Source organism: Sciurus carolinensis, chromosome 7, assembly GCF_902686445.1.
Source record: "Sciurus carolinensis chromosome 7, mSciCar1.2, whole genome shotgun sequence".
Taxonomy (NCBI): Eukaryota; Metazoa; Chordata; class Mammalia; order Rodentia; family Sciuridae; genus Sciurus; species Sciurus carolinensis.
The window spans coordinates 77,955,645-77,968,802 of NC_062219.1; the positions used below are offsets into that span (position 1 = coordinate 77,955,645).

A 13,158-nucleotide genomic window follows, 5' to 3' on the forward strand; every position below is an offset into this window, starting at 1 on the left:
GCAGTCATTTTCAAACACTTCTGTCATTTGTTCTGATGACAAAATGCACCATCTAAGGTTAGTATGTTTTCAGGAAATTTACAAGAGGAAAATATTGAGTGATAACCTGGTGTTAAATCTTCACAAAATCTCTCATTCTATACCTTAAATTAAAATTTCCAATACTTCTTGGTAGCCTTAATAACTGTGATCCTTTCTGTTTTTTTTTTTTTTTTAGCAGAAATCTAATTTAACATGCACACCATCTATATGCATGAGTGTACATGCACATGATTTAGAGTTGGTAAAGGGAAAACAAGTGCTTTGCATTCAATCTTTGAACAGTCCCTGAATATGAGGACACCCCCCTTGCTGTTGCTTACACCCTCTGAAGCTTGCATGGCCCTCAGTTTTATAAAGTGAGACACAAATAGTTTCTTTGCTGCCTCTAACCGTTCGTCACTGCTGTCACTCTGTTTGTATTCTCTTCCATTCTACTCTTCCCACGCTGGGTCCTTACTACAAATTTTCAATTGGTGAGTTTTTGGCAATTAAATGTGTTTCAGAAACACCCTAAATCTATCCCCTGCCTGACAATTTGGTTGCTTCTATTGCCAGTGCCTACTTGAATGTTGTCCTTCTTTTCTTTAGAGTTACTGTGTCGTGTTTATATAGATATGTATAACTTTTTGATAAAATTCAACAACTACAAAGTTTCTGATGTTGCTGTTAGCAATATCTTATGAAAACCCTGAGTCTGTACTTTGTATGGTCTTTCCATAATCTAGGAACTGAATAGTGGTATTTATTATGTGGCAATCAGGAACCACCAATGATGGCATTTGATTTCTAATAACTAAAATACCACTTAATTTAAATAGCCCCTAAAGATAGAACCAAAATTAATTTCAATTATGAGAAAAAAATCAAAATTATTACTTCTAAAATCAACCGGTTTTCGGATACTTATCAGTAGTTGCCAGCCATGAGATCAGGTTTTATTTATATATTAAGTTCATAGAAGACTCAAATCTTCTTTTCTCATTTAAGAATTATTTTAAAAGTAAACATCTTAGGTTTGCAGAATAAGTCATTTAGGTTTTGTTATAAATCACTGCCATTTTGAATAAAAAACGTTTTAGTGACTGTTTTTAATAATAGTAATGGTTACCACTTATTGAATGCCTCCAGCGGACAAGCATTATAATAAATATATGGGCATATATATTTAACTTATCTTCACAACAAAGCCATGTATTAGTGGTACTCTCTGCATTTACAGATAAGAATACTAAAAGCTCAGAGAGAAGCTTTCTTAAGGTCTCACAGCTGGTGAGGCATGCAGCTGAATTGCAGCCCCAATCTGTTCTCTTTCCTGTACATTATACAGCTTTTTTCCCATTTTCCCATCTTTGTTCATGTCCATTAGTACTTCCATACTTTCTGCGTAGACATATATAGATATGTTCTTCTTAGTGTTACAGTCATGAAGAGTGAATTACATGCCTTCTTTTATAAGAATGTATATTCACTTGTTTCCATAATTTTTTTAAGACAATATCTCTTTACGTTTGAATATGGCCCATTTTTCAATTATTCTGAACCTGGTTTATTTGATTTCCAGTTTTTGATGGTCTAGGTGATCTTCTGATGCCAACCATGGCACCAGCTGGGCAGCCTGCGCCTGTCTCAATGGTACCACCCAGTCCTGCAATGGCAGCCAGCAAAGCCCTTGGGAGTGACCTTGATTCATCTCTTGCCAGCTTAGTAGGCAGTGAGTAGTTTAGTTTTCTTTAACTGATTGTTAATTGGTTTTCCTATCTTTTCATGTTTTGTTTCTAGTTTCACTCATGGTAAGTGTATCAAGGAATGGATAGAAATACTTAGTGGTTTACACTATACAGTTCCTTGGAAGGTAAAAACTTGCTATTACATTGTCTCATAAACCATACCTTTGCCACTTTTAATCTAAATCATTAAAGAGATCATTAAGTGAAACCAAGTGCATTATACATAATAAGTACTTAATTGTCCATCCATTTGAAAATTTGAATACAGTAAATTATATAAAATGCAGAATATTTACAAGTTATGTATCTGAGTTTTAGTCATTCATCTAACATATACTTATTCAGTAGCAGGCGTTCTTCCAGGCTTTAGAGATAAGTCATGAAGAAAATAGATGATATTTCTATTCTTATGGCCATTGGGAAGGGCAGAGACAAACAGTAAATACTTTAAAGTAAGCAAATTCTATAGTATGTTGAATCATAAATGCCACGGAGAGAAACAGAGCAGGCAAAGGGAAAGTGGGAGTGCTGCAGGTGGGAGTTAGAGTGAACCTTACTGAAAAGGTAAAATTTGAGCAAAAATTTGAAGGTAAAGGAGTAAACTGTGTAGCTATGTGAAGGACAGAATTTACAGGTCAAGGAAGAAGTCAGTGCAAAGACCCTGGAGCACAAGATCGCCTGGCAATTTCAAGGAATATGTAGGAGAGTAGATGCTGGAACTGAATAATGAAGGAGTGAGGCCTAGGAGATGAGGGCAGTTATGACAAAGATTGGCCTTCCCTTCTAACTCTGAATTTGAATTTCCATTAACGTGAATGGGTTTACCATTGCAGATATCTTTCATGACTCCAGATCATATCAAAACCTTAGCAGATCACTGATACAGACTTCTTGAATTTATGCAGTGTCCTGTGCGCATGCTTTTTGTTTCTCATTCGTTGCCCTTGTTCTGGGCATCTATGAAAATGCTTTCATGAACCCAGGGAGAGAAGATAATTGAATATTTCCTCCAACTCACTGAGAGATTTCATGTGTTGAATACTATTAAATTCCACCTAAGTCCCCCTTCAGAAATAACTCATACCCTTATGGTAGCATAAGAGTGCTCCCAGCCAGCAGCCCCCAACTTCAACCACCTTTGAGAATTATTTCAGCTGAAAGAAACTAACTCACTAGAGGAATGACTACACTATCCTGAAAAATAACAAATTTGGAAGATTCACATCTTCTAATTTCAAAACTTCTTCAGAGCTATAGTAGTCAAGACAAATGGTGCTAACATAACAGTAGACATATAAATCAATAAAATAAAGAGCCCAGAAACAAACCTTCACATATATAGACAAATCAATTTTGACAAGAGTGCATACAGTTGTGCCAGGCTAGCTCAGACGCAGGTAAGGACGTGAAGTCAAGACCCCCAGACTCCAGGAGTTGGGTGGAAGCAGGCTTGTGGCGAGCAGCCTGCAAACTCATTTATTGCAGGAATAGCTATACATTTTATAGGCTTCTTGCCCAATCACAGAGTGCCACAGGGGATCAGACCACCAGGTTCCTATACAGTTCCCTAGGTAGCACTGAGTCAACTTGGGGCAGTTGTTTACTTTCCTAGGTAGGTGAAGTGGAATGCTCCTCCCTGCAAGTTTACACACTTGAGACATTCACTGCTGCCAGCCAAGAACTAGGCTTTCTCCCAACAAGTGCCAAAACCATTCAAAGAGGGAAAAGATAGTATTTTTAAAAACTTGTGCTGAAACGAGAGAGCCTCATGCCAAAGAATGAAATTGAACTTTTTCTTTGTGTTACCCACAAAAGCCAATGCAAAAGGAAACAAAGATACAAATATAAACAATGAAACTCTCAGAAGACATCTTAGACATAAATCTTCATGACCTTGGATTATGCAGTGGCTTCTTAGATATAATACCTAAACACAAACAACCAAAGATAAAGAGATTAATAAGAATTCATCAAAATCAAAAAGTTTTGTGCACGGATGATACCATCAAGGATGATGACACATAATGGGGGGTTGAAGGGGTTAGTGTTAGGGTTAGAGTTAGGGTTAGGGAGGGGGGCAAGAATGGAGGAAGGAAGGACTGTATAGAGGGAAAAGAGGGGTGGGAGGGGTGGGGGGAAGGGAAAAAATAACAGAATGAATCAAACAACATTACCCTATGTAAATTTATGATTACACAAATGGTACGGGTTGTGGCTCAGTGGTAGAGAACTTGCCTGACACATGTGAGACACTGGGTTCAATCCTCAGCACCACATAAAAATAAATTTTAAAAGGTACTGTGTCCATCTACAACTAAACAAAACTTAAAAATAAATAAATAAGGGCTGGGGCTGTAGCTCAGTGGTACAGTGCTTGTCTCACACATGCAAGGCACTGGATTCAATCCTCAGCACCACATAAAAATAAAAAAATAAAGATATTGTGCCCACCTACAACTAAAAATTATTTAAAACAAATAATAAATAAGTAAAAAGGCAACCTAAGAATGGGGGATTTATTTTCAAAATACATATTTCCTGAAGGACTTTATGAATGTATAAGGAATTATTACAATTCAATAATAACAGTTTAAAAATTGACAACAGACTCAAACAGACATTTCTTCATTAAAAAAAAGATAAAAATAGCCAGTCAATATGTATTGACTATATTGCATATTGAACATCATTAACCATCATGGTAGTGCACATCAAGACCACAGTGAAAAAACATTTCACATCCACTGGGATATCTATAATAAAAAAGACAGATAATAACAAGTGTAGATGAGAATGTGGAGAAATTAAAACCCTCCAATATTACTTATGAGAAGGTAACAAAACTGCTCTGAAAGGAGGTTTAGCAGGTTCTCAAAGAGTTAACATAGAGTTACCAGATGACTCAGCAATCCCACTCTTATGTATATGGAGTAGAAATGAAAATCCATATCTATACAAAATCATGTACACAAGTGCTCACAGCATTATGACTTATAATAGTCAAAAAGCAGAAACATTCAGTGAATGAATGGGTACACAAAAGCAGTATACATATAAAATGCATATTATCTAGATTTAAAAACAATGACACTCTGAAACATGCTACATCATGGATATACCATAAAGTTGTTATACTAAGTGAAAGAAAGCAGGCACAAAATACCACCTATGACATAATTCCATTTGTAAGTGTGCAAAAGGAAAATGGGTAGAGGCAGGAGACGGGGAGGAAGAGGAGTAACTGCCAGTGGGCATGGGTTTCCATTTGAGATGGTGTAAATATTCTAAAATCATTTGATGGTTTTACAATTCTGTGAATGCATAAAACTACTGAATCATGAACTTTAAAAGGTGAATTTTGTGATGTGTGAGTTATATCTCAGTAAAGATGTTTTTAAAAACACTTCCCAGTGTTAGCTGAAGCTTCTGTTGAGACTGAATCGCTGTCTCACCCAGTTGCAGTTCCTTCTCTTCTCTTCCATTGCTGCATACTGATCACCCCAGAACCTTCTTCACAGATACCTGCTATAGTAATGCTGGGCCTCAGCTTAGCAGTCCTGTCTGCAACAGAAATGGAGAGGGAATTCAGGTACACACATATGTAACACATCTGCTTATTTCTGTCTTTTTTGCATGAACAGGCATAAACATTTGGTTTAGCTTTTTAATTGTTTAATATATATAGATTTTGATTTTAGTCTTGTTTTGAAAAATAAATTTTAAAAATGAAATTTCTTTATCTTTTAAAAACAAAAATTACAAACCAAGCCTGTTGGCACATGTAGTCAGTCCTAGCTGCTTGGGAGACTGAGGCAAGAGGATCCCCTGAGCCCAGGAGTTTGAGGCTAGCCTGGGCAACATAGTGAAACCTTGTCTCTTAAGGAAAAAAAAAAAAAAAGACTAAATTAGGCGCAATGGTTTCTGTATTTAGTGTTCTGTTAACATGCACCTTATTCTATTTTGTGATGTCAACATTTGGAAGAAATAAATATTAATGTTCTCTAACAAATCAGCTCTGCACTTAATTAGGGCCTTTGTACTGACTGTTAACTCAACCTAGAAAACTCTTGTAGAAAATGAGGGTCAGTGCATTGAGATCTGGAAGCAACATTTTATTAGTGGTACCACAGCCCAGAGGGATAATCCCCCAAGTCTGAGCCCTGAGCACAGTAGGTCTTTTACTTTTTTATCAAGAAAGTTTGGGGTACATCAAGGCAAAGGAGTTGGTGAAATTCTGTTGGAGGGTGCATTCTACATTCCTTTTATGGGTGACAAGCTTGTCAACAACCTACGGACTCAGCTCATACAGCCTAGGGACTAAGCCCAAAGGGGGATTGTTCTGTCCTCACTACATTATTTCCTGCTTTGCTACTGCAGTTATCTGTTACAGGTACCTGTTAGCTGCTGTAAGCCTCTATGGTTAAATGTCAGTCAGCAGAGCCAATGTGTGTCAGCATGCAAAACCACAGCTTGTCAGCTCTTAAACTGCTAAAGTTCCCATTCTGTTCTACCACACTCTTGCCCTGATTGCTGCTCAGCTTTGCACAAGTCTCTTCTTCTGCTCCAGGCCTTCCCCAGGCACCCCATTTAGTACTCTATAGCCCCTCACTCTTATTCTACCCTTCTTTCTTTTCATTTTTCCAAGGATTTCCATATTGCCATCTAGCAGCCCATATAATTTACATTTTTTACTCTTTCATTGCTTCTCATTTCCTTCGTGTAGTTATAATGCAGATTCCTTCAGGATTGGGATCTTTGTTTTCTTCACAATATTTCCCAAGTGCCCAGAACAATGTCTGATACGAGTAAGTTTATTAAATCTTTGCTGAATCAATAAATGAATGGAGATTAGAGTAGAATGATGGAGCCACCTGGGTAGGGGTTTCAAGACCACCCACATCCACTGATTGGCTAGGACTCATGGGACTCAGCACACAGTTATACTCACAGTTGAGATTTATGACAGCAGCCTAGTTAGGCTGCATATAGATTGATCATGAGGAAAAAGAATTCGGAAGGATCTATATGTAGACTTCCTTATTTTCTCTTTCCTTCAAGGAGATGAGCACACTCTTTTCTCAGGAACAAAAACACAGTAATGTGTGTGAGATGGTTCTGCCCAGGGAAGTCCTTCAAAGTCTCAGCACCCAGGGTCCTTACTGGCTGCTGATCATGTGGGCACTCTCTGCCTGGCATATACTAAGACTCCAGACCTACAGAAGGAAGGCAGAAATTCAGCATAAGAGTCTAGTTATCACCCGTGAGCCAGTTATCACCAGTTGTTATCAATTATCATTTAGACTAAATTTTATCTTATTGTAGAGAACTATTTACTAGTCAAGCCTAAGAGTCCTAAGATAAGAATCTTAAGTCTGCTCTGTCTAGTCTTTTATGGACACCAGTTCATATTAAAATGTGATCCTTAGGTCTAGCCTGAAGTAAAAGAGAAATCTTAAATTTATAGATACATCTCTTAATATAGTTACTTTTTGTATAACTGAATGTATGCTTACATTCCTAAGCAAAATTTGGACTTTTTCTAAACTTCTGATTCTTTGATTTCTAAATATTATATAAGCTGACCATAGAAGTTTATATTCTTTTTTCTTTTGTCTATAGATCTTGGGATTTCTGGTACCACATCAAAAAAGTAAGTGTTTTGAAATCATCTAGTTTCCTTTTGACAATGTATTTCTGTTTATTTGAGACTATCAAACATTGCACTCATTGGAGTATACAACTCATTCTGAGCCTACATAATTTCAACGTTGGTTTGTATTTCATTTGGGGTTTTTGTTGTTATTCTGCTGACACCTCCAAACTATTGCACAGCAATGAAAAGGAATGATGTATTTCTGTCTCCAAGATTGTCAGTGTTATGTCTAGAGTCCTTGGGGATGTGCTTTGAATATTTTAATAGCCTTAAATTTTAGATTTATTACAGTCTTCCTGGCTAACATTGATTTCAAATAGTCTTTATGGAATATCAGTTTCAAGGAAGGGTAATAAGAATAGTAAACAATGTACCTTATTTTAGATGTGTTTTGTCATTGTAGTTGGGCATTTTACAGAAGGTGGCATCTTACAGTCACTGTAAGTCAGGTTGTAGACATGATATTTTGTGTAAAATCTTTATTGAACCCTCTAAAATCCAAAACATGCCATCATTAATGCATTTTAAATTAAACATGTAAGTGTTCAGAATTATGGTGAAATTGTTTGGAATGTACTATAATGAATGAGGAATTCAGATGAATTTTCTGGCATACTTTCCTACTATATGTTTTAGGAAATTTCTACTATCATTTAGGTCCAAACTGTAAACGTTTTTTTTTTTTTTTTTTTTTCAAATACTTATTAAGATTTCTTAGTTACAATATGGTAAGACTCCTCTGTAAGTTTTAACCTACTCTCTTTATCACCACTTGACTCAAACAGAGTACTTCTAAACCCAAATAAGGGAACCTAAGGAGCCATGCACCATTTTTTTCTAATTCTCATTTTCTTTTTTTTTTTTTTTTTTTTTTTTTTTTGTCATTTATATTGCCTGCTTGATTTTAGGGGAGATCTTCAGTGGAATGCTGGAGAGAAAAAGTTGACTGGTGGAGCCAACTGGCAGCCAAAAGTAACTCCAGCCACGTGGTCAGCAGGTGTTCCATCTAGCGCACCTTTGGTACGTGACCCTCAAAGGCCAGGGCAGTGTGGGCAACTGTAGAGAGGGGTGTGTTTTGCTTAACTTGACCACTAACTTTGTACCTCATCTTCCATATTGAAGACACATAAGCAAGATGCAAACTTTACTGAAATTCAAATTCCATTGACTCTAATAATTGACCTATTTTTATTTTAAAATATTTTGAAATAGTAATTATGTTTTCTCTATATTTGTAAAATTATGGAAATGGTTTTTCCAAAGCATTTAATATCATTTGACAATTACATATTTTATCACATTTCTTGCCAATTTCCTAATTGTCTTAATAAGTAATGAAAACATTTTTATTACTAGGATGATTGGGCAGTTTTCTATTGTGTAAGTGGCATTTTGTTTTAAAACTCTATTATTTCTGCTTACCACTTTTAAAATTGAAACTACTGACATCATCTTTTCCATAGGGTTTGTAATAGGTTTCATTTTGATATTTTAATTTCTGTTCATGCCTCTATCTAGCAAATCTAAGCAAGTCACTGTTTCTCAAGCTCACTTGCAGATTTCCACCTTTGCTTACCATCCCCACCTTTCTGCATCATACCCAGCTCTAAAGTTCCCTTGGTACCATCCTTTCCTTGTTGCTGAATTAATTCTTACCACTCACCACTCCCAGCTAAACAAACATGCATAGAAATAAATTAATATAAATTAGAATATAAATGTTATGCTAAGTGAGAGAAGTCAGTCACAAAAGGCTACATAGCATAGGATTCTGTTAGGCTGCAGCATCCAGAATAAGCAAGTTATTAAAAAAAAAAAAAAAAAAAAACAGGGAGTGAATTCCTGGATGCCATTGGGGGAAGAGGAAATTGGAAGAGACTGTTTCTTTTGGAGGTCTTAGACATGTTCTGGGATTAAATAATGGTGATGATTTCACAATATTGTAAATATACTAACATTGAATTGTACTACTTAAAACTGTTAAAATTGCAAATTTAAATATTATATAAATTTTAGCTCAGTAAAACATTTTAAAAAGAAAGAAAATACTGATGATTGTATTTCTGATTCACTCTTTACCCATCATTTCAGAGGCTATTTACCAAGCCCTAATTGTAACATTAGGACTTAAAACTATGAAGGAGAAAAATGTTTGATTTATTTTCAAAACAAAATAAACTTATAGAAATTCTTGATTAGTTTAACTTGATTAATTTATTCTTGATTTAACTTTTAAATTGCTTTAAGCTCAAAATAATCCTATGCCAAGTGGCATATTCTGGAGTGACATATTCTACTACCCTACAAAATCCTTCACCTGTTTTATAATTGGATTATTAGTGGAGCCATACATTCTGAATAATAAATGCTTATCAGATATATGATTTGCAAATATTTTATCTAATTTTGTAAGCTTTTTTTTTTTCAGTACTGGGAATTAAACTCAGGGGCACTCAACCACTGAGTCACATCCCCAGTCCTATTTTGTATGTTATTTAGAGAAAGAGTTTCACTGAGTTGCTTGGTGTCTCACTGTTGCTAAGGACAGCTTTGAACTCTTGATCCTCCTGCCTCAGCCCCCCGAGTTGCTGGGGCTCCAGGCGTGGCCACTGTGCCTGGCCCTCTTTTCATTTTCTCAATAGTGTCTTTTCATGTTCAACATTTTTAATTCTGGTAAACCCAGTATACCTAATTTTTTAAAAAAATTTTTTAGTTGTTGATGGACACAATCCCTTTTTTTTTTAATTTATTTTTATGTGGTGCTAAGGTTCGAACCCAATGCCTCACACATGCTAGGCAAGCACTCTGCCACTGAGCTACAACTCCAGCCCCCAGTATACCTAATTTTTTTCTATTTATTGTGCTTTTGAAACATTGTTTAATCCAAGGTCTTAGAGCTTTTCAGCTGTTTCCAAGAGTTTCATGTGTTATCTTTTACATTAGGACTTGGTCCTATTTTGAGTGTGTGTGTGTAGGTTCAAAGTAATTGTTTTCGCATGTGGAAATCCTGTCGTCTTAGAATCTTGTGTTGAAAAGACTATTGTTTCTCTTTTAATTGTTTTCAGTACCCTTGACAAAAATCAGTTGGACATAGATGTATGGGTTTATTTCCAGACTCATTCTTGTTGTGTTGATCTTTATGTGTATCCTTAATGCCAGTACCATACTAGTTTGATTAATGTAATTTTGCATTAAATTTTAAAACCAGGAAGTTCCAAATTTGTTTTTTTTTTCCTAGTCTCTTTTGGCTCTTCTTATCCTCTTGCATTTCCACATAAATTTTAAATTCAGTTTGTCAATTGTCAAAAAAAAAGGCAGTTAAAATTTAAATAGGAATTGCCTACTGCCATTTTACCAATATTATGTCTTCCAATCCACAAACACAGTTCATCTTTCCATTTTTTTAATTGTTCTTTAATTTCTTTCAATAATGTTTTATAGTTGTCAGTGCACAATTCTTATACTTCCCTAATTAGATTTATTCCTAAATATTTTATTGTTTTTGATACTACTATAAATGGAAACATTATCACAATTATATTTTGATTGCTTATTGCTATCATAAAATGAACTGCTACACTGATTTTTATACATTGATCTTATATTCTTATTTATAATTATTATTAGAAATAATTTAAGGAAGTTATTTATTAGTTTTGGTACTTTTTTATTTCAATTCTGTGGGGTTTTCTATAAATGAGATTGGGTCATCAGTGAATAAAGATAGTTTTATTCTTTCCTTTTTTACTCTGCTATTTCATCCTTTTTTCTGCTAATTTCCCTAGCTGAAATTTCTGTTGCATCTTATTCTTAGGGAGATGCCTTTCAGTCATTCACCACCAAGTATGATCTTACCTTTGGGGGTTTTTTAGATACTCTGTATCAGATTGAGGAATTTCCCTCCTCTCCCTAGTTTGTTGAGTAGTTTTTTTGTCATGAAAGAGTGTTAGTTTAATCAAATGCTTTTTCTGCTTCTATTGAGATGATCATTGTCATTTTCTCTAATTTGGTCTTGTTCGGAAATGGATATAAACTAGTCCTGCCCTTATGGGACTTCAGGGAGGTAATTATGAATGTTCACAGTGTCTTTGAAGGATACTTCTTTATCCTTGTGAACAACCTAGTGCCTAAGTGTCTGATTCATGACCGAGTATCCCTCTCCTGGGAAGCTGGTACTGTGGGCAAATACCCTTGTGGCTCTTTTCTTACCTATATCCAATTCATTTCCACCAGGAGAGCCTCTCTTTAGAAGAGCCTTGACCTGGAAAGAAGTTAGGTTCAGGTGTGTCAACCAGGTGAGACAAGAATAGTACCACAAAATGATTAAGTAGCAGAAGCAATTTTATTACTCACAGACCCAAGAGAGGAGAGGATAGCATAGCACAGTCCTCAGTGCTAATGGAAAGGAGGGTGCTGTCCAGTATACACATGATCAACCAGCAAGAGACTGTGGGCAAGAACTTTTATTAGGGTCTAGGATGTTACCCAAGCAGATTTAATGAGGAAAGTTCTAATTGGTGGGTGTACAGCAAACAGGCATGGGTTCCATGGCAACTATGACTGAGAGGGTCATCACAGCATATCTGCGCAGACCATGCAGGATGAGGGGATCAGGGAGGTGAGTCAAGTAGGTTATATGTAACTCTCCCATAGGAGATGGTCACTAAAAGTAGGTAGTATGAAGCAGATACCTAAATTGATCACACTGAAGAACAGGAAGGATACAGAGATCTGGAAACCGTGTCAAGGATGAATAAACCCTGTTTTTAGCATGAAAAAGTTCAACCTGCATCGAAAATGGGCATCGAGGCAACATAAAATTATAAGAATTCACCACAATTGTGTTTTTTCTTTTATTCTACAAATATAGCACACTGCATAGATTAATTTTCATATGCTAAGCCAACCTTGCATTTCTGAGATAAACTCCAGATAGTCATGATATATAATTATAATATGCTGCTGGATTTAATTTGCTGGTATTTTATTGAAGATTTTTGCAACAATGTTTGTAAAGGATTTGGACTGTAGTTTTCTTTTCCTTGTGATATTCTTTGGCATCAAGATAATACAGGCATAAAAGAATAATTAGGAAGTCTTTCTATTTTTTGGACAGCTTGAGAAAAATTGAAACTAATTTCTTTTTATGTATTTAGTAGAATTTATCTGCTTCTGATCTTTCCTTTGATGGAAGTTTTCTTTTTTTATCTTTTCATACTGGGGTTTGAACCCAGAGGCGCTTTATCACTGAGCCACATCCCCAGCCCTTTTTTTTTTTTTTAATTATTATTTTTTAGTTTGAGACAGGGTCTCACTAAGTTATGACCTCGCTAAGTTGCTAAGGCTGACTATGAACTTGTGATCCTCTTGCCTCAGACTCCTCAGCCACTAGAATTACAGGCATGTACCACTGTACCCAGCAGAATTTTTCTGATTATGGATTAATTTCTTTACTTACTATACATCTACTCAGATTTTTTTCTTTTATTGAGTCAGTTTTTGTGGTTAGTGTCTTTCTAGGAATTTGACCACTTCATCTAGATTATATGTTTTGGCACATAATTGCTCACAATATTTCTTTATGATGTTTTTATTTCTATAAGGTTGGTAGAAATGTCTCCTCTTTCTCTAATCTTGAGTTTCTTTCTTCTTTTCTTGATATGTCAAGCTAAAAGTTTATTTTATCCATCTTTTCAAAGAGTCTGCTTTTTGTTACATTGATCTCTTTTCTTTCTC

At 35.6% G+C, this 13,158-nt stretch overlaps 1 protein-coding gene across 12 annotated transcripts in view; it reads left to right on the top strand.

Annotated features, from left to right (window-relative positions):
* Positions 1-13,158, top strand: part of Snap91 (synaptosome associated protein 91) — a 139,545-nt gene that overhangs the window by 115,939 nt on the left and 10,448 nt on the right. For 7 of the 12 annotated variants that reach the window (XM_047558079.1, XM_047558078.1, XM_047558085.1 and 4 more), the window contains 3 exons: positions 1,604-1,753; positions 7,389-7,419; positions 8,331-8,442. In XM_047558079.1, coding sequence (XP_047414035.1) covers positions 1,604-1,753; positions 7,389-7,419; positions 8,331-8,442 — 293 coding nt within the window. The remainder of the gene's footprint in view (positions 1-1,603; positions 1,754-7,388; positions 7,420-8,330; positions 8,443-13,158) is intronic. The other 5 variants (XM_047558084.1, XM_047558090.1, XM_047558083.1 and 2 more) reach the window with 1 other exon arrangement.